General features: G+C 45.0%; 1 protein-coding gene across 4 annotated transcripts in view; it reads left to right on the top strand.

Annotated features, from left to right (window-relative positions):
* The window catches only part of daam2 (dishevelled associated activator of morphogenesis 2), a 309,727-nt gene that overhangs the window by 250,996 nt on the left and 32,436 nt on the right, over positions 1-26,295 (top strand). For all 4 annotated transcript variants that reach the window (XM_067985157.1, XM_067985159.1, XM_067985156.1 and 1 more), the window contains 4 exons: positions 964-1,132; positions 2,601-2,708; positions 4,758-4,818; positions 11,617-11,748. In XM_067985157.1, coding sequence (XP_067841258.1) covers positions 964-1,132; positions 2,601-2,708; positions 4,758-4,818; positions 11,617-11,748 — 470 coding nt within the window. The remainder of the gene's footprint in view (positions 1-963; positions 1,133-2,600; positions 2,709-4,757; positions 4,819-11,616; positions 11,749-26,295) is intronic.

The raw sequence follows: 26,295 nt of genomic DNA, 5'->3' as shown, positions 1-26,295 counted from the left end.
CAAGAACCAGAGGACAGAGATTTAAGGTGATTGGCAAAAGAACCAAAGGTGACATGAGGAAAAACTTTCTTACACAGCGAGTGGTTAGGATCTGGAATGCACTGCCCGAGGGGGTGGTGGAGGCAAATTCAATCATGGCTTTCAAAAGGGAACTGGATAAGTACTTGAAAGGAAAAGATTTGCAGGGCTACGGGGATAGGGCGGGGGATTAGCTAGATTGCTCATGCATAGAGCCGGCGTGGACTCGATGAGTCGAATGGCCTCCTTCAGTGCTGTAACCTTTCAATGATTCTGTGAATTATCTTTCCTTTTGAAATTCATATGAACAAGACTACGAAAAAAGTTGGTGTTTTTATATTTAAAAAAAAAACATCCAGTGAAATGTAAAGGCGGCCTCAAGGAAAGGACTGGTCAGTCAGAGCCTGGTGACTCCCTGCTTCTTCCTGCCAACGTTATTCATGTGATGAACCGCTAGGATCTGCCCTAAGTGGCTGTGGGCGCAATTCTGTCTCCTGATTCCTTTCTGCCCTGTGGGAACAATTTCAAAACTTAGATCGATAGATTTTTATTAGCTAAGGGTGTTAAGGGATATGGAACCAAGGCGGGTAAATGGAGTTGGGAAAGACGTCAGCTATGATCTGATTGAATGGCGGAACAGGCTTGAGGGGCTGAATGGCCTTACTCCTGTTCCTAATGTTCCTTTGGAAGGTAGGCGCGAGGCCATCACTTGGGACCTCTCCCTTGCGACACAGCTGAGCTTGATAGGTTGCTGCATATGCGTGGAGTTTGAATTGCAGGCACCAACCTACGTCCTGCCACCCAAGTGATGTGAGGTGGTAGATGGAAGGTCCAGGGTGCTGTGCCACTGAGTTGGTCACAATGTGAAGGGCCCTTTGGAAATCACAAACAAAGCTAATTTTTTTTTTAAAGATGTGACTGCAATCTTTCCTGCCCCCCTCTCAGGAATTCTTTTGGCATCAAAAGAGCTGTGTCGAAGCAAGAGGCTGAAGCAGCTCCTGGAGGTGGTGCTCGCCTTTGGGAACTACATGAACAAAGGCCAGAGGGGGAACGCTTTCGGCTTCAGGATTTCCAGCCTCAACAAAATCGGAGATACGAAGTCGAGCATCGACAGGTATGAGAGGAAGGGCCAGAACCAGCAAAGGCCAATTCGGTTCAGAGATCAGAAACAGAAAGCACAGTTCACTACCTAATAGGGAATTAAGGAGAAACCTCTTTACCACAAGAGTGGTGAGAATGTTGAACTCGCTACCACATGGAGTAGTTGAGGCGACTAGCATAGATGCATTTAAGAGGAAGTGAGATAAACACATGAGGGAGAAAGGAATAGAAGGATATGCTGATAGGGTTAGATGAAGAGGGGTGTGAGGAGACTCTTGTGGAGCATAAACACTGCATGGACCAGTTGGGCTGAATGGCCTGTTTCTGTACTGTATTTTCTATGCATTTCTATGTAATGTAATACATTACTGCGATTGATTTTCTTGCCTAACCTCAATCAACCTTTCTGGGTGATCCATTCCAAATATACACCACCCTCCGTTTAATCTATCCAATCATGTTCCCTCTTCGGAGCTTCATCCCATGCCCTCTTCCCATTGTCCTCGGAGCCATGGACAGGGCTCAACTTGCCGATAGCCTTAAGAGTCTTGAATACCTTAATAAGATTGCCCCTCAGTCTGCTGTTCTCTAGTGCTAGCTTCTGTGGCCTCTATTTGTAGCTCATGTGTGTGAGGCCAAATATCAGCTGCATAAGCCATGGTTGCATTGGGTAAAGCTAGTTTAAAAAATAACAACTCACTCATGTCTTGCCTCACCCTGTGTTTTCGGCCACTGTAAGAGCCCTGATCAGCCATATGTCCTTTCCCTCTCCCCACCCCACCATGGGTGACAGACTCTTCAGCGTCATACCACTTTCACTCTGGAATTTTCTTCCTAAACCTCTTCAAATTGTTACCTCTTTCCTCTTATCTTCAAAAGCTTCCTGAAAGCCTGTCTCTCTGGTCAACTGTTTTGGTCTTTGGTTACCTCCCCTAACTTCTTCCCTACCTCCTGCCTCTTGGGTCATTTAGTTACATGACAGGTGACCTATAAATGTAAATTGTTGTTGTAATTGTGGGAAATATTGATAGGGTAAACGTAGAGAAAATGTTTCCACTTGTAGGGGGGGAGTCCAAAACTAGAGGTTATAAATATAAAATAGTCACTAATAAACCCAGTACGGAATTCAGGAGAAACTTCTTTACCCAAAGAGTGGTAAGAATGTGGAACGCACTACCACAAGCAGTAGTTGAGGCAAATAGCATAGATGCATTTAAGGAAAATCTAGATAAGCACATGAGGGAGAAAGGACTAGAAGGATATCCGAATCGGATTAGATAAAACAGGGAGGGAGGAGGCACGTGTAGAGCATAAACGCCGGCATAGACCAATTGGGCCGAATGGCCTGTTTCTGTGCTGTGGTTTCGATGTAACTCGATGTAAATGATAATTTCCTTGAACACTCTTTAGTGAAGAAGTTATCGAACTCTGACCCCAGGACTAATTTAGAATTCTCACGGTGCATTTGTCTCTCATTCCAGGAGCATCACGCTGTTGCACTATCTGATCATGATATTTGAAAAGAGTTACCCGGAGATCCTCACCATTCAGTTAGACTTACTTCATATACCGGATGCAGCCAAGGTCAAGTAAGTGACCCTATAAAGCCGGCCATCCTCCGGCCATTTTGCGTTGTTTTACTGTTCTTTATTGTCTACTTCTCCTCGCGCGCACATGTCATCAAAAGCTCGCAGGGGTTTCACATTACGTGAGTTTCGGCAGTCTCAAGCCAACCTAGCGAGTGTGGGCCCACCGCATAAATCTGTCCATGCTAATTAGCAATAAAATTGGCGATCTTGCTCAGAGAGGCCACAAGGATGGCTGCTGTGAGAAACAGAAATATCGCACTGGTGCAGTAGAGGTGTTGTTTCTCTGAGGACGGGGGTAAGACAGAATGTTGGGACCCAGTAGAGGAAGCTTTACCTCTATCCGTGCTACACATGACCTGGAAGTGCTTGACATGAAAGAATGTTTGGTACTGACACTGGGGGGGACTTGAAATACCATGAGCACAAACATTCACATACACAAACTTCAATAAAAACCCATCAGGTCTCTGCCCGCTGGGTGTAAAACCCCTTGAGACATTTTACTACGTTAAAGACGCTATATAAATGCAAGTTGTTGTTGTGGTAGAAACTGCAAAAACTGGAAACCAGACGATGACGATGACAACAACAACAACTCGCATTTATATGGCGCCTTTAACGTAGTAAAACATCCCAAGGCACTTCACAGGAGCGATTATCAAACAAAATTTGACACCGAGCCACACGAGGAGATATTAGGACAGGTGACCAAAAGTTTGGTCAAAGAAGTAGGACAATGCTAGAAATACACAGCAGGACCCCAATATCTGGAAAGAGAACAGGCATTTCATATTTCAGGTACAGACCCTTCATCAGAAACATTGGGGGTAATTTTGACTTTGGGTGATAGTATAAATCGGGCGGCATCAGATCAGCCGCATGTTACACATCTCTCCTGATTTTCATTGACTTCGGGAGTAGAGTTGCCCGCTCTGGTGGGACATATTCCTAGAGGTTTCCTCACATGACTCCCACCTCCAGCTGTCCCGCCCAGTCAAACAGCCATTTTTCCCATCTCCAAAATTTTTATAACTAATAAACAAAAGTGTTTTTTAAAAAAATCATTTTGTTTAATGCCCCTGTGAGTTTTCTCCTGGATTGCTCACAATTGTGTCCAGGAGATTAATCTTCAATTCCTGCAGACTCCAGGGCAATCCTCTTCGGGAGAGGTGTATAACGGGTGCCTGATCCGATATCATCCGTTTTATACTATTGCCCAAAGTCAGAATTACCCCCATTAACCTCCTTTATTTCTTTTCAGATGCTGCCGGGCCTGTGGTCTATTTCCAGGCTTTTCTAGAGCGAGTTTTAGTCTCCCACCCTTCCCTTTCCCCCCCCAGCATAGAGTTTCCCTTGACGTGAGTGCTAATTGGAACTAAATTGGCATTCTCAATCAGGGAGATCACAGGGATTGTTGGGAATGGGAATACTGGGAGAGTGGGGTGGGATGGGGTGGAGATGGGGGTTGGTGTTCACCATTTTTCGCGCACTGAGTTCCTAAGCTCAGTAATGCTATGTAGTGCAGGGGTGGAGGCACAAAGGATACGTTAGCCATGGCTCAGTTGGTAGCACACTCACCTATGAGTTGGAGGGTTGTGGGTTTATGTCCCACTCTAGAGACATGAGTATAAAATCTAGGAATGACATTCCAGTGCAGTACTGAGGGGGTGCTGCACTGTCAGAGGTGCTGTCTTTCAGATGGGGTGTTGAAGTGTGGCTCCATCTGCCCTCCCAGGTGGGTGTAAAAGATCCCATTGCATTATTGTAAAGAAGAGCAGCAGAGTTCTTCCTGGCTAATACTCATCCCTCAACCAACATCACTAAGGATGGAGGAAGGGGAACCTCATAGTTTGGGATGAGGAAGTCCTTTTGACCTCATACTTTCAGAAGAACAAACCCCTTCAACACGGTGTGGGAAAAGTGTTAACATGTTTCAAGGAACCTTGAGGCTTGGTAGGATATTTGGAAATGTTTGCAACGCTAAGTTCGAATTCTGAATTTCTTTCTCCTGAAAGTAATTGAGAAAAAAATGTATTTATTTCAACACAGCCTGGCCGAGCTGGACAAGGAGATGAACAATCTTAAGAATGGGCTGAAGGCTTTGGAGTCTGTAAGTATCACCTACCCAGGAATCACCGAGTGGGAGCAGTGGTCCTGAATTTCCGCAGGGGTTGTCCTGATCTTCAGCGGGAGACTGGCGGAACCGCCATTTTCAGCCACGTGCGCCAATAGCTCCGTGGAGCCCACTGATCTTTCTCTGAAGTATCTGTAGGAGATCGGGAGAACCCCCCGCTGAAATTTAGGGCCAGCCTCTCAGTAGCACGTTTATGAGCACGGGAGATGAAATACGGCGCAGTGGGGAAAGGTCCAACATGTGCCCAATGCCTTATCATCGGTTTCCTCCCGTGTTTTATTTTAGAATCTTAATTGGGCTTAGGTGCTTTCTCCAACCCTTCCTGATACCCATCACAAGGGAATGGAAATTGGAGAGTGAGTTGTCTTTTAAAAACCATTTGGACAGTTACATCGGTAAGATGGGTATAGAGGGATATGGGCCATGTGCGGGCAATTGGGACTAGCTTAGTGGTATAAACTGGGCGACATGGACATGTTGGGCCGAAGGGCCTGTTTCCGTGTTGTAAACTTCTATGATTCTATGACTCAACCTGCTGTCTTGCACCTCCTAGTGGTCAGCTGAAGAACATCTCGATATGGGTCACCTGACGTTCCTTTCTCTTGGGAAATGGGGCATTCTGGGGACAGGGGAGGTCCTGCATAAAATAAAAGCAAAAATGTCAAATGATGTGTTATGGGTCTATCCTTGATCCCCTCCTAGAATCATAGAAAATTTACGGCACAGGAGGAGGCTATTCGGCTCATCGTTTCCACACTGGCTGAAAATGAGCCACCCAGCCTAACCCCACTTTCCAGCACTTGGTCCGTAGCCTTCTAGGTCACGGCACTTCAAGTGCATGTCCAAGTACTTTTTAAATGTGATGAGGGTTTCTGCCTCTACCACCCTGTCAGGCAGTGAGTTCCAGACCCCCACCACCTTCTGGGAGAATTTTTTTTTTTCTCAGCTCCCCTCTAATCCTTCTACCAATTATTTTAAATCTATGTCCCCTGGTCACTGACCATTCTGCTAAGGGAAATAGGTTCTTCCTATCCGCTTTAGCTAGGCCATTTATAATTTTGAACAACTCAATTAAATCACCCCTCAGCCTCCTCTGTTCCAATCGCTCCTCATAATTAAAATTCTCCGGTCCTGGCAACATCCTTGTAAATCTCCTCTGCACCCTCTCTAGTGCAATCACATCCTTCCTGTAGTGTGGTAACCAGAACTGTACACAATACTCAAGCTGTGGCCTAACTAGTGTTTTATACAGTTCTAGCATAACCTCCCTGCTCTTATATTCTATGCCTCGGCTAATAAAGGAAAGTATCCCGTATGCCTTCTTAACCACCTTATCTACCTATCCTGCTGCCTTCAGGGATCTGTGGACATGCACTCCAAGGTCCCTCTGTTCCTCTACACCTCTCAATATCCTCCCATTTACTGTGTATTCCCTTGCCTTGTTTGCCCTCCCCAAATATGTTACCTCACACTTCTCCGGATTGAATTCCATTTGCCACTCTTCTGCCCACCTGACCAGTCCATTGATATCGTCCTGCAGTCTACAGCTTTCCTCCTCATTATCAACCACACGGCCAATTTTCGTATCATCTGCAAACTTCTTAATCACGCCCCCTACATTTAAATCCAAATCATTAATATATACCATAAAAAGCAAGGGACCCCACTGAAAATAGCCTTCCAGTCACAAAAACACCCGTCGACCATTACCCTTTGCTTCCTGCCACTGAGCCAATTTTGGATCCAACTTGCCACTTTCCCTTGGATCCTGTGGGCTTGTATTTTTTGACCAGCCTGTCAAAAGCCTTGCTAAAATCCATTTAGACTGCATTAAATCAGTATCCTCATTGACCTTCCTTGTTACCTCCTCAAAAAATTTAATCAAGTTAGTCAGACATGACCTTCCCTTAACAAATCCATGCTGACTGTCCTTGATTAACCTGTGCCTTTCTAAGTGACAGTTTATCCTGTCCCTCAGAATTGTTTCCAATAATTCGCCCACCACCGAGGTTAGGCTGACTGGCCTGTAATTACTCGGTCTATCCCTCTCTCCCTTTTTAAACAATGGTAAAATGTTAGCAGTCCTCCAATCCTCCGGCACCATGCCTGTATCTGGGGAGGATTGGAAAATGATGGTCAGTGCCTCCGCTATTTCCTCCCTTGCTTCTGTTTGCAGCCTGGGATACGTTTCATCCGGGCCTGGTGATTTATCTACTTACAAAGATGCTAATCCCCTTAATACTTCCTCTTTCACTATGTTTATAGTCCTCTCCATGATGTACACGCCAGCCCTTGGCATGTTTGATCTGCAAGCACGGAGTTAACTTCTGCATGTCCGCTGACATTGAACTTTGCCTCTCTGCCCCCTCCATCAATCCAAAGATTATCTAACTGCTAGTCCTGGATAACCCAAAATATCCTCCAGCTTAATGTCGGCAAAACTGACCCATCCCCCTCAGCTTTCGCTAGCAGTTACAAACCTCTGCCCTTGACTCCATCAACCTCCCCAAGCTCTCACCTCAGGCTGAGCTGGAAGGCCTGGAACCTCAATGTATTGCTGGACCGTGAGCTGAGCTTCCTCTCCCACGTCTACTCCATTACCATCTGCTTTCTTCCAACTCTGCAATATTGCCCGCCTGCACGCTATCTCACCCTCGCTGCCGCCAAAACCCTTCCTAGGCCACGGCTTCATCACCGCGAGGCTCAACTTCTCCAACCTTCTCCCAGACTGCCTCCTTGTCTTAACCATCAGCAGATTACAACACATTCAAAATCTAGCATCCCACCTGCTGCACTTCCAGTACCCCGTCCTGTCCAAGCTCCATTGTCTCGCCGCCTCCACTGTCTCCCCACATCAAAATTCTCATCCTTGCTTTCATGACGTCGCTTCTCCCTGCCTAAGTCATCTCCTCCTGCTTTAAGTCCCCATGCACAACGTATGTTCCTCCATCATTGGGGTCCTGCTTCACCCCGCACTTCTGCAGTGGTGGCTGCTTGTTCAGCCTCTCCTGTCCTGCCTTTTGTAACTCCTTCCCAAGTTCCGTCTACTTTGCTGCCTCCCTTCCTACCTGTAGAAACCCACTCAACTCCCTAACCCTACTTCCCCACCCTGACCCTCTCTGCTTTCCTTTTCCCCCTCCTGTTCATCGTCCATTACTTTTCCTCCTGAACGTAATGCACTTTGAGATGTCTGCCAGCACGCGAGGAACCCTATAGAAACATACAGTTGTTGCTGTAATTGCTGCAACAGGCTTGTTTTGTGCTTTATGACTAAAATTAGACTCAACAATGGGAACGACCCATCGTACTCGAGATGCAGCATTTGTCTTTAATTCAGAGGGCCCTGGATTAAATCCCAGTCTTGAGCAACCTTTAAACTTGGTTACTATCCACCAGAAAGCTTTGTCAGTTTTTTTTTGGGGGGTGGGGGGAAGGGTGAAGAGGACTTTATAAAAAAAAAGTCGCAGCGTAAAAAAGCATAACCACATGTTTTATAAAATATATCAAGGAGGAAATATTTGTTTGGCTTGTGCGCAAAACCAGGGAGCTCCATGCATCTGTTTATGCATCTAGAAGCTGCTGTAGTCAGCAGTGTGGAATGTGTCCTGTTTACATGCTTGGTGCCCTATCAGTGTTTGTGAAGAGGGTTTATCAGGATGTGAGGGAGAGGAATGTGGATGTGTGTGACCCACTCCAATTACTGATGAGCTTGATGGCATGGTTTTGGTAGGATGCGGGGGTGGTGGAAATGACATTAATCTATGAGAACTGGGCCTTAACCCTAACCTTTACCCAAGCCCCTATGCATTGTAAAGGGCTCCAATTGCTGAAATCTCTGACGCAAGTCCCTAAAGTCCTATGCGATGGGGGCTGCCAGTGTTAACTGTCCTCTATCTGACCGGTCCAACTCTCGGTAGTCACCATACCTCATCTTCCAGTCCTTAACTCCATGTCTGCGTGAGTCCCTGGTTCCTATTTAACATTATAGAGCACAGGGGCATAGAAATGTACACGATCCTCAATCCGCAATCCTTTCTCTGCCAAATGTCTGTCGGCTCCCACTTGAATTTTCCCACACCATCCACCTCCTCTGCCTTCCTGAACTCACCCAGCTTTACCGGTCGCCCAGGTATGAGATTACTGCAAAGAAGATAAGCTTTTCAAATTGAAACATGTTCTGTTGGCCTGTTGTGCCACCGCCAGCTGTTTTCAATGGTTTAAAGCCTCGTTGACAGTGGGAGGTCGGTGAGCAGAGCTCTGTGTGTGTGCGTTTGACTGCCATGTGTGGAGCCCTCCCTTCTCCAACTTCACAGTGAAGCAAGAATGCTGTGAAAACATGGCTTCCCCTGTGAAAATAGAAACAACACATCATCTTTCAGTACGGTACAAACCTAACATTAATAGACCCCTCTGTCTCTAACAGTCTTTTTGCTTTTCCTCCCCTCTCTCTCGCCTCTTCTTCCATTCTGCCTCTTCCTCCCTTTCTTGTTCCTCTCTCCTTTCTCTTCTCCATTGGATTTCTATAGGATACAGGGGAAAAGGCAGGGACATGGGATTAGAGTAGGTAACTCTAGATGAAGCATTGCTCCGATCTCAGGCACAGTGGGTCAAACGGCTTCCTTCTATGCTGTACTTTCTATGCTTCTCATCTTTTTTTCTCTTTTTCCCTTCCTCACCTCTTTCTCATCTTCATTTCTCTCTCCCTTTCATATTTTCTCTTCCCCTTTTCTTCCCTCTCTCTTCTTCCTCTATCCTCTTCCTCACTATTTTCCCCTCTATCTCTTCTTGCTCTTATTTTCTTTCCCTCGCTCTCTCTAACTCATTTTCCCCTTTCTTCTTGCCCTCCTCTTCCTTTTCCCCCAGCTGCTTTCTGGAAAAAAAAATAGAAACAAACATGTCTTCTTCCATCCTCAGTCCAGAGCTGCTCCATTCATATCAATGGAAGCTGTATACTCCTGCACTTTGGAATTCCCTTTCCAAACCCATTTGCCTTACTTCATACCGTCCCACCTGCAAAAGCTGCTACTCGCCCATCCTTTGGTCCCCTCCCCATACTCTTTCTCCAGTTCTTGCTTGGTGTCCAGCCTCCCTCCTTTGTAACGTGCGTTGGGATAGTTCAGTATGGAGAAGGTGCTGAGTAGCTGCAAGTCGCAGTGAGCTGTTAAGATCTGGAATGCACTGCCTGAAAGGGTGGCAGAAGCAGATTCAATAATAACTTTCAAAAGGGAATCGGATAAATACTTGAAAAGGAAAGAATTGCAGGGCTATGGGGAAACAGCAGGGGGAGTGGGACTAATTGAATAGCTCTTTCAACGAGCCAGCACAGGCACGATGGGCCGAACGGGCTCCTTCTGTACTGTATGATTCTGTGATTCTCTGATTTCAAATCAGCCAATGGTTTTGGAGCCACCTGATCATGAAAAGCCCAGAACTAGCTGAGCATGCAGTAGTATCCAGCCAGTAGTGTGAAACAATGCTCCCATAGACTTTCCTTTCCCTTTTAATAAATTCATGCACATTTAAGGAACATTTATTTGGCCATAGATTAAAATGATAATTAACCTTGTGCAAGTTTTATTGATGTACTATTAAAATTCCTTCATAAATATTAAAATCCACGTACACACTGTGACAACTTAATGCCAAAAGGATTAGCCTGTACTATTCTCTACTTTCACTGAACTTCAGACCACTGTGCAGTGCTCAGCTTCTGATATTAGTCCCAATCGGTCCAAAAATTCCCAACCCGGCCTGACGCCGCAGTTTTTTTTCCTCTCTCTTCAGATTAGAGCATGTCACTCAGCAGGGCTGTGGGCAGCACGTGCAGCAATGTACATATTAGCCCTCCTAATGAACTGTAATTACATTACAAATCCATCAGCTCCAAGCAGATGGGCCAGACACACACAGGATGTGGCTGTAGGCTGAATGGAACGGGTGTGTGCACAGACATGTTGTGCTGATCGCTCGGCCTGATAAAGACTGATAGGCAGCAGATTCAAATTAGTATTGAATACCAGGGCCCTAGTGCTCATCCTGATTTCTTTTAGGCAATGAGCGTGGTTAAATGGGAATATCCAGACGGGGAGTGTACCTCTTTGACAGGGCTCCTGTTGGACACACTCTTCATTCAACAGACATCCTGATGGGGGAGACTCCTTTAACAGGGTACTAATGATGAAACTCCCCCAAGAGAGGTTCCAGTGGTGAGGTGCCATCTTTAATGGGGTCCTAATAATTATTTAACAGGAGTCCTGATGGTGACACTCCCCTTTTAATGCAGAGGGGAGAGTTCTGATGGTGAGACTCCCCTTTTAATGCAGAGGGGAGAGTCCTGATGGTGAGACTCCCCTTTTAATGCTGAGGGGAGAGTCCTGATGGTGAGACTCCCCTTTTAATGCAGAGGGGAGAGTCCTGATGGTGAGACTCCCCTTTTAATGCAGAGGGGAGAGTCCTGATGGTGAGACTCCCCTTTTAATGCAGAGGGGAGAGTTCTGATGGTGAGACTCCCCTTTTAATGCAGAGGGGAGAGTCCTGATGGTGAGACTCCCCTTTTAATGCAGAGGGGAGAGTTCTGATGGTGAGACTCCCCTTTTAATGCAGAGGGGAGAGTTCTGATGGTGAGACTCCCCTTTTAATGCAGAGGGGAGAGTTCTGATGGTGAGATGGAATTCCTTAAATGATGATTAAGCTCCTTCTTTATTAGGAGTCCCAATAGTGGGAAGTGACTACTTTGTTTTGTTCCTCTTCCTCAACCCACCCCCACCCCAACAGGAGCTGGAATACCAGAAAGGCCGCGCACGGAACGTCGAGGACAAGTTTGTTCCGGTCATGAGTGACTTCATTACAGTTGCCAGCTTCAGCTTTTCAGAGATGGAGGACCTTCTGACTGAGGCCAAAGACAAGGTATGGCTGGCCAAACTTAACAGGGCAGAATGAACCATAGAGAAGACAAGTTGAAGATTGATTGTCTGCATGGTTATTAGGAATTGTCCAGCATGTTGTCTGGTGCAGGAGATAGTAAATTGGTGGCCTTGAGGTCTCCTGTTTGAGTTTATGATTGATTGAAACATTCATTGTGGCTCTTTGTAGATCTACACTTTTAAAACCAAAACTTGGTGTCAACTAACCATTACTTCATGATTGACGACAGCTTGTTTCTTACTTTTCTCAGCCTTAGTGTTGTCCTGTCCGATGGCCCTTGGCACTTCATGCAAGTTTCTTAAAGTCACCAAATATGTTTGGATGAAAAAGGCCCTTCAGCCCATTTGATCTCCCCCTTCCAGAACACCAACCTTACCATCTTTCCATTGCAGTGTCCAGCTGTTTCATAAATGAATCCAGTGTCCTGGCCTGAAACACCCTTCCTGGCACCATTCCCACTGTTAATCACCCTCTGTGTAAAGAAATTCTTCTTGACATCTATCTTAAACTTGCCTTCATGAGCCTGAACCTGTGCGCTTTTGTCCTGTTGCCTTGGTGTATCTGAAAATAAAGTCTTAGGTTCACTGTCTCTATCCCATTAAATATCTTATGCGATGTCTCTTTTCAATGCTGAAAAGCCCAAATTCTCACGTCATTCCTCACATCTCTCCCTCCGACAGCAGGGACCAACATCATTGCTCCAGTCTGCACTGTCCCCAGGGCCTGCGTGGCCCTTTTAGTTCATGGTGACCATAACTGTACACAGTACTCCAGGTGTGGCCTGACGGACTTCAGCATAGGCTCTGGGGCTCTGAACTCAACTGATTGGGCTATATAACCCAGCATCCCATTTGCTTTCTCGATTGAAACCTCACACTGTTTAGACATAGTGAGTGAAGAGTCAACTAACACCTTTCAACTTCTCTTTGGCAAGGTATGTCCCATCCACAGAGTACACTTACCTCCTATTCTTACATCCAATTTGAAGTACTTTGCAGATGGTGAGACTCCCTCTCAACTAGAGTCCTGCTAATGAGATCACTCAGTTAAAGGGAGCCTAAATGCCGAGACTCCCTCTTAAACAGGATCCTGATGGCGGCAAGTGGCTGTTCTATTTTGTTCATCTCCTCCTAGGTGCTGGAGTACCAGAGAAGCCACGCGCTTGTGCATATTGAGCTTTCATCTTATCACAGTAGGTACAGCACAGGAGGCGGCCATTTGGCCCATCGAGCCGGTGCTTGCTCTTTGAAAGAGCTATCCAATTAGTCCCACTCCCCTGCTCTTTCCCCATATCCCTGTAATTTTTCTCTTCAAGTATTTATCCAATTCCCTTTTGAAAGTTACTATTGAATCTGCTTCCACCGCCCTTTCAGGCAGTGCATTCCAGATCATAACAACTCGCTGCGTAAAAAATGTTTCCTCATGTCGCCTCTGGCTCTTTTCCACATCACCTTAAATCTGTGTCCTCTGGTTAGCGAGCCTTCTGCCACTGGAAACAGTTTCTCCTTATTTACTCTATCAAAACTGTTCATGATTTTGAACACCTCTATCAAATCTCCTTTTAACCTTCTCTGCTCTAAGGAGAACAACCCCAGCTTCTCCAGTCTCTCCACATAACTGAAGTCCCTCATCCCTGGCACCATTTTAGTAAATCTCTTCTGCACCTTCTCTAAGGCCTTGACATCCTTCCTCAATAAGAATATAGGCATTGAGGTAATAATGTGGGCGTTTAGCATTGTTGCCAGTTCAAAGACTTGTTCAAAGTGCCTGACTTATAGTGGTCCGAAGAAATAGGTTGTCTAATGGCTTGACTACTTCTTACCTCAAAAGTGTGCCTCATAAAAATATTCTGACAGGCCTTGTTAAATATTAGAAGGAACTTGTTGTCTGAAACTTGATATTAGACCTAGAAGGCGAAAAGGGAGGGGGGCCTCTGAACCAAATAAAAAGCAGTCAGCAATGACTGGATACAGAACCATTCCCCTCCCAAAAAAATAAATAAAATGCTACCACATGTTTAGGTAAAAATGCATAAAGCAAGTGTAATTTGTTGGTTAGCCACCCACTGTGCTTTGCAGATTTTTTTTGGCCTGGCCAGCCAGGCTGCTTTAATCTAAAAATAAAAACTTGCAGGGATTGTGGTTGCCATGTTTTTGATTTCGAACTGTGTTTCCACAATGTATTTTGGCTACGAGGAGATCTCTCTTTTTAGCACTGGGTGGTTCCGCTAGCAGCAGATTGCAACAACAAGTGTGTGAACATTATGCAAGCTGGGTTTTTTTGTTTTCCGGGCAAATTATATGGACAGCTAACCTGTTATGTAGAGCAGTCTGTGGGTCTTGAAGTTGTCCCATTAATATTGTAAGATATTTTGGTAGGATGGTCCTTTAAATGGGTAATGATAGACTATACGGAGATGATTGAGGGTGGGATATGGAAAAGATCAGCATAAAATGTGCTGGCACAAAGCATAATATGCAGAGAGTGTCATTTGCATTTTTGAAAATGATATGACGCCAATAAACTGGGTGGTGTCTGCTTCGTGCAAGGACTCATCAGCATTTTTTCTTCAGTTTTAGTTTGGTTTTGGATCCTGTTGTGGATGTAAACCTATTTTGAATTATGAAATTTGTTGGGCCATCTTGCCTTTGTGGAAAATATGAGTCAAGTCGGGCCTGTATAGGCCCAACTGCCAAAAGGGTTTACTCTTGTAAATCGGTGCTCACCTGTTGTCTGTGATACTTATACCACACATTAAGGTTGCTTATAGTTTTAAAAAAAAATTAAGAAACCAAAATCAGCATTTGCCAGTTCTCAGCGGTTGCTACATGTGAAAATACTTCAGAACTCAAAAAAAACATGGACTGCAAAAAGGCCACTTGGCTCATTAGATCTGATCTTCCACAGGTATAGGAGCACAAAAATATACTGTGCTGGAAGAGACCATTGTGGTCCATTTAGCTAGTCCTTAAGTTCAGAAATCCCATACATTATTCTATCTCTCCTCCCCCCCCCACCCCCAACTACTCCAATCACTACCTATTATATTTGCTGACTCCATCCACCTCTGCTGCCTCCCCCAGGTACTTTGTATAAGAAAACTCCTCCAGAGAATGTAGGCTTCAATCCAGCTTCCCATCGCATCCTTAGAGAACACGCTACCTTTGAGCTCGTTCCCCTATCCCATTTAATAGCGTCTTACAACGTTGGGGAAATGGGTGCAGTGCTCAATCATAGATTGCTGGTGCCACTTCCATAGGAGAGGAAATATTGAGAGACAAATTTTGAAAGCTTCTAAATTTTTTCTATGTCTTCTTGGGATGCGGGCGACACTGGCAAGGCAGTAAACTTTGCCCATTCAGTGTTGCCCTGAGGGCATTAAGAGTCAGCCACATAGTGTGGGACTGGAGTCACATGTAGGCCAGACTAGGTATGAGGACATTTTCCCTTCCCTGAAGGACATTAGTGAACCAGCTGGGTTTTTACGACAATTTGGCAGTATTTATGGCCATTTTATCTGGTGCCAGCCCACAAATTATTGATTCAAGTTTAACGTCTGGGTTTGGTAGTCCAGTACCATGACCATTAGGGTTACTCATTTTGACAAAGAGCTGTCATAGAAGATATTTTTTACGACTTCTTTTGTTCTTTCCTCCTCTCCTCTATTCTGTTGAAGACGTTGACTCTGGTTGGGGTACTTCCAAGGCACCCAACCAGTATCTCACCCAAGTACCCATTCTTCATTGTGCGCATAGAAGAGTATGATAGTGTAGTGGACGTGGTACTGGACTCGCAACCCAGAGGTCGTGAGTTCAGATCCCACAGTCATCTCTGAATTCAGTAATAAATGACCATCAATGTCAAAATACCATTTAAAAAAAAACCCAACTGACCTTCAGTGAAGGGAGCCGGCCAGCTCTACCCGGTCCGGCTTACACATGACTCTAGTCCATATTCTGTGGTTGAATTTCAATGCCTTTGGAAGTGACCTAGCCTAAAATCAATTGCTACACAGGCCAGGGCAACCACCATCTTCTTAGAGATGGGCAATAAATAAATACAGCCTTGCCAGAGGTGCCCACATCCCGAGAACAAATTTAAAAAGAGGCAACCACGGAGGATGGTGGAGCCATGCCATTCCACACACAAGCACTTTCCAGGACAAGTCACAGATGCCAATCAGGAGTGGAAACTCTGCCTCGTTTCCTCCTCTCTCGGGTGCAGAGGCCCTTTCTATCGCACACCAGCTGCTGCCCTGGCTGAGATCAGCTAGCTGAGCCCATATGAAGGGGATCCAAGCTGGATTCTTTGTTATACGATCGGACCAGCACTAGAAGGGACGGTGCATTTAACCACCGAGCCATCGGGGGGCGGGGGGGGGACTGATTGTGACGTCTGTAATCTAGCAACAATGAGTGACATCACTGACTCAAAAAGAAAAAGGACTTGTATTTATATAGCACCTTTCATGACCTCAGGATGTCCCAAAGCGCTTTACAACCACTGAAGTACTTTTGAAGTGTAGTAATGTAGGAAACATTGCAGCTGACTTGCGCACAACAAGGTTCCACAAACAGCAACGTAATAATAATCAGATAATCTGTTTTAGTGATGTTGGTTGAGGGATAAATATTGGCCAAGACACCGGGGAGAACTCCCCTGCTCTTCTTTGAAATAGTGCCGTGGGATGTTTTCCGTCTACCTGAGAGGGCTGACGGGGCCTCGGTTTAACGTCTCATCCGTAAGACGGCACCTCCGACAGTGCAGCACTCCCTGGGTACTGGACTGGAGTGTCAGCCTAGGTCATGTGCTCAAGTCTCTGGAGTGGGACTAACGAACCCACGACCTACTGACTCAGAGACGAGAGTGCTGCCCACTGAGCCACAGCCACCTCACTCGCGTTTCATTCAGGCCTCGCTGTATAGAGCCAGGAGTCCAGCTTGTTTTCACCAAAGCCAATCACGAAACCATGAGCAAAAGGGCCTACAGAATAGTTCTTGTAGTAGCCCGTGACTTAGAGGCTAATCCTGCACACGACGTGTTTAAATATGTAACTGCCTCTGCTTTGCACCAAATGCGTCTGACTGGAATACCCTAAAAACTCGCTGTTGGAATAATTCATTTCTTCCACGTCCTAGCCGAGCTTCTGTTTGTTATTCCATTGGCACTCTTCACTGTTGGACGTTAAAAAACAAGGAACAAGGCTTGTGTGCGGCAGTAAATTACATCTTCTGTTAACTCTCTCGCATGGAAAGTCTGACTGGAACAGATGTGCTGGGAGCCCTCCTTTATTTTTTTTTTATTATCCTCAAAGAGCCTACTGTGGCAGGCCCTGAATGTAAGACACTCTGTGTGTGCCACAGAAAATCTCTTTCAGTGCCACGTTTATAGATCCTGATCATAAAACTGCTTCATTTACCACAGGTTGCTAGGATACGTTTCCTGACCAATCTGAGGTACCATTGATCTCTTTTCCCGTTCCAAATGCTGGATAATTTTAGTAAATCAGCACAGATATATATATACACGCACTTTTTAAAAATATATATATTTTTTAAAATATATATATAGATGTATTTATACACACTTATATATACACACACTTACATATACACACACACTTATACACAAACACATATGTTCACACACACACACACAATATATGTACACATATAAACACACTTTTATGTATACTTACACACATATACACACACGCACTTATATATAACACGCACTTATATATACACACGCACACATACACAAACATATGTACACATGTGTGTATATATATATATATTCACACATACATGCATACACACACATATACATATATATATACACACACACGTACATGCAAACGCAAACACACATATGTAATGAGTTCTTTATGTAGTTCAGCTCTTGGCAGATGTGGCCATGCCTAAACTCATCTTGCTCCAAAGAGCCTCAGTAACTTGCATCACTGTGTAATCCTTTGATTTCTCTTATTTCAGTGAAGTTGTAATTTGGAGGGTGAACAGCTGTCTCCCACCTTCCGCTTGGGATTGAATGTGCCACCCATCGCCGATGGTTGTTATGTGGTCACCGCTTCTCTGAGACTTTTTTTTACTCCCCCTCTTCCCCCTCCCACCTCATGTTTAGTGTCTGTTTTTGTTCAGCAGTGTACCTAAGAATGGAGCAGCATTACTACCCCTTCGATATTTAAAAGGTGGCGGGGCAGGGGGTGCGGGGAGGGTGGCCTCATCTGAATGTACTCCCTCCATCTTGGTTGCCAATGGAAATGTTTTTCAAGTCTCACTTGGACATAATTATCATCTTCATCCATGATTAATCCTCCCCCAGCACTGTGTAATATTATTATCTAATATTACAAGATCTCCCAGGGGCTCGTTCACAGTGAGTCGGAGAATATGTTATTTTTATAACAGAAGTTACTAAATGCAAGACTTTTTATATATTATATTTATGTGTACATAGGAGTTGTATATGCTCTATAACAGAGTGTGTGTTATATATTTACACAGGAGTTTTGTATGCTGTTTAACACTGTTATATAATATATACACAGGAGTTTTATTTGTGTTATATGATATATACACAGGAGTTTTATATGTGTTGTATGATATACATACAGGAGTTTTATATGTGTTATAAAACACATATATATATATATACACAGGAGTTTTATATGTTATATATATATATATATATACACAGGAGTTTTATATGTGTTATATATATATATATATATATATACAGGAGATTTATATGTGTTTTATATGTACACAGGAGTTTTATATGTTATATATATATATATATATATATACACAGGAGTTTTATATGTGTTTTATATATATATATACATACAGGAGTTTTATATGTGTTTTATATGTACACAGGAGTTTTATATGCTCTATAACACATCACGTACAGGATTTTTATATTTAATGTAGTTCTTTCAGGAAATAAGACTAAGTGGATAGCTCCATCAGAGAACTAACACAGGCATGATGGACTGAATGCCTCCACTAAGCTGTAAAATTCTCTAGGCTGTATCGAACAGAGTGTTTTTATAATATAAGCAATGGTGATATGTGCTCTATAACACAGGGGTCGATTTTAACCCTACCCACATGGCAGGTGGGCAGTTAAAAAAGAGCAGGTTACTTACCCACACGAAACTCGGCCCTTTCACGTCATTTCCCACTTTTGCTAAAGCAGGCGGGAGCCTCGTGAATTCACGCAAATTGGAGGCTTCTTAAGTCAACAGGACTCCGATGGCATTTTAACTGGGGCCTGAGCAGGAGAAGCCCCCGCAGCTTTTCCGCCGAGGCTGAAGCAGGTCGTCAGCTGGTCTGTGGACAGAAGAGGCACTCCCTCCATAGTAAAACGGGCCAGGCAGAGTAGGAGCCTCCCTAACCCCCCCGTAACTTACCTGCTTGGCAGCGAGCCTTCCCGTAGCCCGTAGCGGTCGGCCGCAATTCCTTCCCTGCCTCCGGCCAGCTGCCGCTTTCCACCTGTTTCGGGCAGTAAGCGGACCAGCGGCATGCAGGTAAGGCCGGGGAGTTAAAATCCCCTGGGCCCCAGACTTAGGCCAGCAGATTAATCTTCAATTCCTGGAGACAACCCTAGAGGGTTGGCAACCCTACCCATGACACATCACATCTATCCTATTGAATGACTTCAGAGTTTTTGCCTCCACTAGCCTACCTAGAAGATCATTTCAGGGAGAGGTCACTCTGTGCTTCCAGACCTCAGCCTTGCCTTTTCCCACTATGTACCTGTGTCCCATTGTTCCGTATTTGCATTTGAAATAATGCTCAGGATTAGCCTTTTCTATTACTCTTTAGTATCTTATTATCTCTATAAGGTCCCCTCTTGCTTGCCTCCCTTTTAGGCTGAAGAGTCCAAATTTTTGTAAATCTGTCCCCTCACGCTATGGTCCCTTCCCAGGGTTTGGATGTTCCTCTTGTGCTTCAATGACCAGAACTGAATGCAGTATTTAAAGCGTGGTATGACCCGGGCACTCTACATAGGCCTCAGACCCGATATAGCTCGACATTCAGTTTGCTTTATTAATGGCTGCTCCGCAATGACAAGTGGGACCTAGCTGTGCACAAATTGGCTGCTGCGTTCCCTACATTACAACGACGACTATCCTTCAAAGTACTTAATGTGCTGTAAAGCGCTTTGGGATGTCCTGAGGTCGTGAAAGGCGCTATAGAAATGCGAGTTCTTTCTCTCTCTACATGCAAAATTGCGGTGGGTGTGTAGCAGACATGCGTTCAGCACAGAGATTTGCAGGGATGTGGTGTCCCACCAAACCACTGGCCTTAGCTTTGATTAGGATGGGGTTATACCAGGCTGTGCAGTTCTGCTTCCGATACTAGCGGTAAACCGCAAACCTTTCCCTAGGTTGGTTTTATCTCAATGTACAAGAAGGAGCAGCCTTGCCTACGGATTAGATGCTTAGTTCAGCTTTGGCGACAATTTCCCGTCGCGAATACTTCCGATTGCTGAATCAGTTGTGTGGCAAGCACTTCCCATTGTCCAGATCGTCCTGTTTCAAATACTTCCTTTATTGGCCTGTTTTTGCACAACACCGAGCATTACCATATCCTCCTTTTCTTTTAAAAAAAACTTCAACAGGAAGGAATTTGTTGACTATAAACGGCACTTGGCTTTCAAATAGTACACAGTGAAAAATTAGGACCACCATACCAGAAGAAGGTTTTCTTTGAGCACGGTGGGTGCGACACAGTGAGGGTCAACCCGCTTATCAAGTACAGCTTGACGGTTTTGTTATACAAAGTGCCAAGAGGAAATCCTCTCCCGTTGCTCATTTGCAGGACTTCAGATCTTCGGGTCGTGAATTCATTCAAAAAAAACAAGTGAAATCCTTTTTTTTGGAGTCAAAAATATATTCATTATCAGGCTTTAAAATCGGGGAAACGACCTTTGGAAGAAAGGAATGAATATTTGAGGTAAAATAATAAGATACCTACAACTGTCTTCGCAAAGCACAAAGGGCTAAATGTGCATCAATAGCTGCATCCTCGGTGCCTACTCCTCCCTTGAATTTATTTCAGCCGTCTGTATGTATTTCAGTTGCTACGGGTGTAGACGGTGCAGGAAGGTGCCTGTTAGGACAGAAGGTATACAAAATGCACGCTGCACCAAACCAGGAATGTGGCTATATGCCAGGACCATGCTGGTTTTACTGGGTTTAGCCCTAATTTATTTTTCCAAGATAATTACCTGGTTTAATTTGGTTTAACCCTAAAATTAGAAGATTTAGCTATGAGTTAGAACCCTGTCCCCTAATTTTCATCCAATTAAAATCATTAGGATAAAAATCAAGCAGGTGATCCTCTCTGCCAGATTACCGCCCCCATAATTACCCCCACGGTGTCTAAAGTTTATTGTTTTAAGAAAGAATTTATAAAGTACTTCCATTTATATAATACAATATCACATCCTCAGGACATCCCAAAGCACTTCACATCCAATGAATTACTTTTGAATTGACGTCACTGTTGTTACATAGGTCCCCGCGGCAACCAACATGGGCACTGCAAGGTCCCACAAACGGCAAGTGAATGAATGATCAGTTAAGCTGTACTTTTTTTTGGTGGTGTTATTTGAGGGAGGTAGGCTGGCCAGGGGAACTCCCTCCTCTTTTTCCAGTAGTGCCTGAGAGGGCAGAGGGAGCCTCAATTTAACGTCCCATCTGAGACAAGCCACCTCCGACAGTGCAGCACTCCCTCAGTACTGCACTTAAACATAAACGTACATTATGTTTATTGTGCTGAAGTTATGGCATGGGGCATGAACCCATGACCTTCTGACTTAGAGGTGAGGGGGCTATCAAATTTTTAGTCAGTAAAAGTGTGCCCGTCAAATGATTTTTTTTGTCTCTCCTCCTCTGCTGAAGGTGCTGATGGTTACTGAGTAGCCCTTTGGTACCAAACACTGTTCAGGTAAGAGCCCGGCCAAAGAATGCCAGCAAGGCGACTGGAGGGCTGTTCTGCCGAGCCCCATCCTGCCCTTGGCCGATGTCCACCTGTGTACAACCTGCGATCTCCCATCTCTGTTTGGCATCATTAACACAGTAAAGTTTGGGGAAGCTGAGAAATTTACTGGCATGGTTATAAAGCAGCATCAGAGCAGGGTTAATTTAGTGAGACAAGAGAAGCCTAAAGCTTTCCAATACAAAAAGAGACATGAATTTATATAGTGCCTTGCATGACCTCAGGACCTCCCAAAGCACTTTATAGCCAATTAAGTATTGTTTGAAGTGTAGTCACTGTTGTAATGTAGGAAATGCACAGCAAGATCCCACAAACAGCAAGGAGATAATTACCAGATAATCTGTTTTAGTGATGTTGATGTAGGGATAAATATTGACCAGAACACCTGGGAGAATGCCCCTTGCTCTTCTTCGAATAGTGTTATGAGATCTTTCTCGTCCACCTGAGAGGGCAGACGGGGCTTTGGTTTCATGTCTCATCTGAAGGACGGCGCCCCTGAAAGCACAGCGCTCCCTCAGTACTGACACTGGAGTGTCAGCCTCTGGAGTGGGACTTGAACCCGCAACCTTCGGACTCAGAGGCTAGATTGCTACCCACTGAGCCACGGCTGCTACCTTAATTTTTTTTGTGACCTTTCTAAAGAATAATTTTTCATTAGAAAGAAGGTCACAAAAAAATTATGTTAAAGGGACAAAGCTCCCCCAATCGATTGGAGGGAGCAGGCCGCCACCAGCAGTCGTACTGGGTCATACGGACCAGGAAAGCCACAACTTCCATCCCTGGCCTGTGATGGGCAGTGGTAGTGACCCTGGGCAAGGTAGGAGAAAATATCAGCTGGAGGTTTGTGCTCTTGACTGTTAGCTAGTGATTCCAGTTGGAGAATGCATGTGTATGGAAATCAGGTGAGGACAGGAGGCAAGCCTCAGCTGTAACCCCTGCTCCCCCACATTCACTGTCCAGGCTCACGCAGAGAGAATGACCGATGCAATGAGGGACCGGATGACTGCCAGCACCTGCAGAAATAGCCCAGAATGAGTGAGCCCTTTGAGGAGAAGAGAGAAGGGGACAACGGCTTGCATTGATGTAGCGCCTTTAACGTAGGGAACATTCCAAGACACTTCACCGAGGCGAGGAAAATGGACGCTGAGACAAAGAAGGGTTAACCAAAAGCTTGGTCAAAGAGGTGGGTTTAAAGTAGAGCCTTAAAGAGAGATGGAGAAGGCTGAGGGATTCAGAGTAGAAATTCCAGAGATTGGGACCTAGATGGCGGAAGGCTGGTGGGGTGAAGGGAAGCGGCATTCACAAGAGGCAGGAGTGAGAGGAACAGAGAGTTCAGGGGTGGGGATGTTGTAGAGCTGGTGGAGGAAAGAGGAGAAAATGGAACAAAAGAAAGAGCGATGGGCTGGAACTAATAGAGGCAAACCTCAGTCGACCAGTTGGTCCTTTGTGTTTTGTCTAGAACCCAGGTTCAGTCTGGTGTCTTGCAAGTTTAATATAAAGTAACTGGGCCCAGGTGATCGATTTAATGAAAAGTAATATGAGTCGTTGCAAGATAATAGCTTCATTTATTTATTTTTTTTGTTTCTCTTTTCATATTGTACACAAGCTTGTGAAATCTCAGAGGTGTCTTTAAGTTATGATCAATCTCTTCATCGCCCAAAGAGGCCTGTGAGGATTGGAAAGCCTGTGTGCTGTGTACAGTGCAAAAACAAGCAGCGAGTCGAAGAGTGAAAGAATGCATTCTCTACGGGGAAAAACTGCAGGCTTCAAACTTTAGTACAAAGGGTAATCTCATTATAATACATACATGACTCCAAATTTCCTTAATTTTGCTTTGGGAAATTTAAAACTATTCCCTTAATATGTATCATGTGACAGTATTATTCTGCACTGATGGCTCCGTGACGGCCTCTTGCAGTGTAATCTCAGTGCTGCTCTTCCCTCTTCCACTCCTCCCCAGTTTTCTCCTGATTCATACCTTTGTCATTCCCAGGCTTGATTTTTATGACTCTCTTCACCGGCCTCCTGATCTTCATCCTACGCAACCTCTAACTCCATCAGAACTCTACCAGCCACCTATTGCCCCTGTTGGACTCGAAGGGAATCAAAGAGAATCAAGGGATATGGGGATCGGGCAGGAAAGTGGAGTTGAGGTTGAAGATCAGCCATGATCTCATTGAATGATGGAGCAGGTTCGAGGGGCCGTATGGCCTACTCCTGCTCCTATTTCTTATGTTCTTATGTTCTGTTCCCCCCCACCCCCCCCCCAGTATTTCTGTATCTTCTCCAGCCCTATATCCCTGCTCACACTCTCCATTCCTCCAACTCGTGTCTCCTGCGTGCTCCCCCTCTCCCACTCCAACATCAGTGGCAGACGCTTCAGCCATCTCACCCCCTACACTCCGAAACTCTGTCCCATTGACTGATACTGTCATCTGTGCTAAGTTATGGCTGGTGTTAAAATCTGTGAACACCAAGGCTGAAACTGCACAAATATACGATCTTAGAAACCAAATGGCGAGAAGAGACTTCCATCCCTTCATTCTGAGCTGAATTCCAACCCAGGTCCAAGAGGGGAAAGGGCAGTATGGTAACACACTGGCCATCCAGTCCCTTCATCCACTGTAGTGTCCTGTGCCCTATGAATATGAATGTTACATAGAATTACATAGAATGTACAGCACTGAAACAGGCCATTCAGCCCAACAGGTCCATGCCGATGTTTATGCTCCACACGAGCCTCCTCCCACCCCTCTTCATCTAACCCCATCAACGTATCCTTGCATTCCTTTCTCTCTCATGTACTTATCTAGCTTCCATTAAATGCATCTATGCCAGTCACCTCAACTACTCCTTGTAGCGAGTTCCACATTCTAACCACTCTCTGGGTAAAGAAGTTTCTCCTGAATTCCCTATTAGATTTATTAGTGACTGTCTTATACTTATGGCCCCTAGTATTAGTCTCCCCCACAAGCGGAAATATTGTCTCTAGAGAAAAGAGCCCCAGCCTGATCAATCTAAAAAAATAAATTCCTTAAGAGGGATCAGCTCCACTGCGTGAATTTATCTAGAGAAGAGCTGAACCCTAAGCTCAATTTCTTGCACCAATTGGCCTCAGCGCCCCGAGGATGGGATAAAGCAGCCTACAGTTCCCTCTGTCGGACGTGCCGTCTTTCGGATGAGATGTTAAACCGAGGCCCTGTCCTGGCCAATATTTATCCCTCAACCGCACCTAAAACAGACTGCGTGGTCTTTAATTCAGTGTTGTCTGTGGGACCTCGCTGTGCGCAAATTGGCTGCCGCATTTCCTACATTGCAACAGTGACTATCCGTCCAAAAGTACCTCATTGGCCGTAAAGCACTTTGGGATGTCAAGGGAGTGAAAGGCTCTATAGAAGTGCAAGCACTTTCTTTCTCTCTCCCGATTGCTAATCCACCAGTCCATCCTGGTGGAAGCGCTCATGGGCGGTCGTTGCGTGAGGTCAGGAACCGGGCTCCAACGTGAGGCCTCCCATGGGAACAAAAAAAATAAATAAACTGTTGACGCCGGAGGTAGCCTAGCGACCGTAGAACCGTCAACTGGCAACGAATCGCCTTCAGCAGAGGCGACAAAATTGGGCAGGGAGGGGAAAAAAAAAAAGGCAAATGAGAGAAGAAAAGGAATGACTAGCGCTGTGCGAGAAAACAACACACACCACAAATATTTTTTTTTTTGCCTTGCATGCTACCCCTTTTGGGGATAGATGATTACATTGTAGTTTTGGCAGTTTCGTACGCTCAAGTGACAACTCAAGATTTCCTGTTCGAAAAAAGTCAAAATAGCCACGCTGTAGAGGTTCAGGATACTAATTAAAGACACATGCCGGAAAGTGAGCATTTTATAATCTTGGCATGCTAAACAGTGTTGCTTGAAATGATTTCTGAATAACAGTCTCAAAAAGAAAGAAAGAACTTGCATTTATGTAGCGCCTTTCATGACCTCAGGACGTCCCAAAGCGCTTTACAGCCAACGAAATACTTTTGAAGCCTAGTCACTGAGGAAAAAACCAGCGAAGGGAAAGGTTTAAACCTTCATTTCTTTTTACCGGATAGGTGCTTAGTTGGAAAAAAAAAATGCTCGCTTTTACCAAGTGAAATAGGATTAATGAGGCCCTGCTCCGCTTGGGGTGCAAATCGGATAATCTGAGCACAAAGGCCAGCCGTGGCCCTCACAATTTGCTGGTCATCGTGATCTCCGTGCCTGATCTTTTGACCTGCACTCATGTTGAGTGAGAATCCATGCTGGGAGCTTTGGCTTGCAAAAACTTATCTATAAAGACTGGGGAAGAAGATGGAGTTGTGAGGAAAGGAAAGCACAGAATTACCATGGGGTTTCTCATGATCTCCCTCTGTTACTTTGGCAGATCAGTAGAAATCCCTTAGAAAAGGCCGTTTTTATTGCCCGCCCCTAGTTGCCTAAAGGCATCAAGAGTCACGTGTAGTCCAGATCAGGTAGGGA

The sequence above is a fragment of the Heptranchias perlo genome, chromosome 5 (genome assembly GCF_035084215.1).
Source record: "Heptranchias perlo isolate sHepPer1 chromosome 5, sHepPer1.hap1, whole genome shotgun sequence".
Classification (NCBI taxonomy): Eukaryota; Metazoa; Chordata; class Chondrichthyes; order Hexanchiformes; family Hexanchidae; genus Heptranchias; species Heptranchias perlo.
Note: the sequence above shows the minus strand (reverse complement) of the source record. Positions and strands in the feature narration are given on the sequence as shown.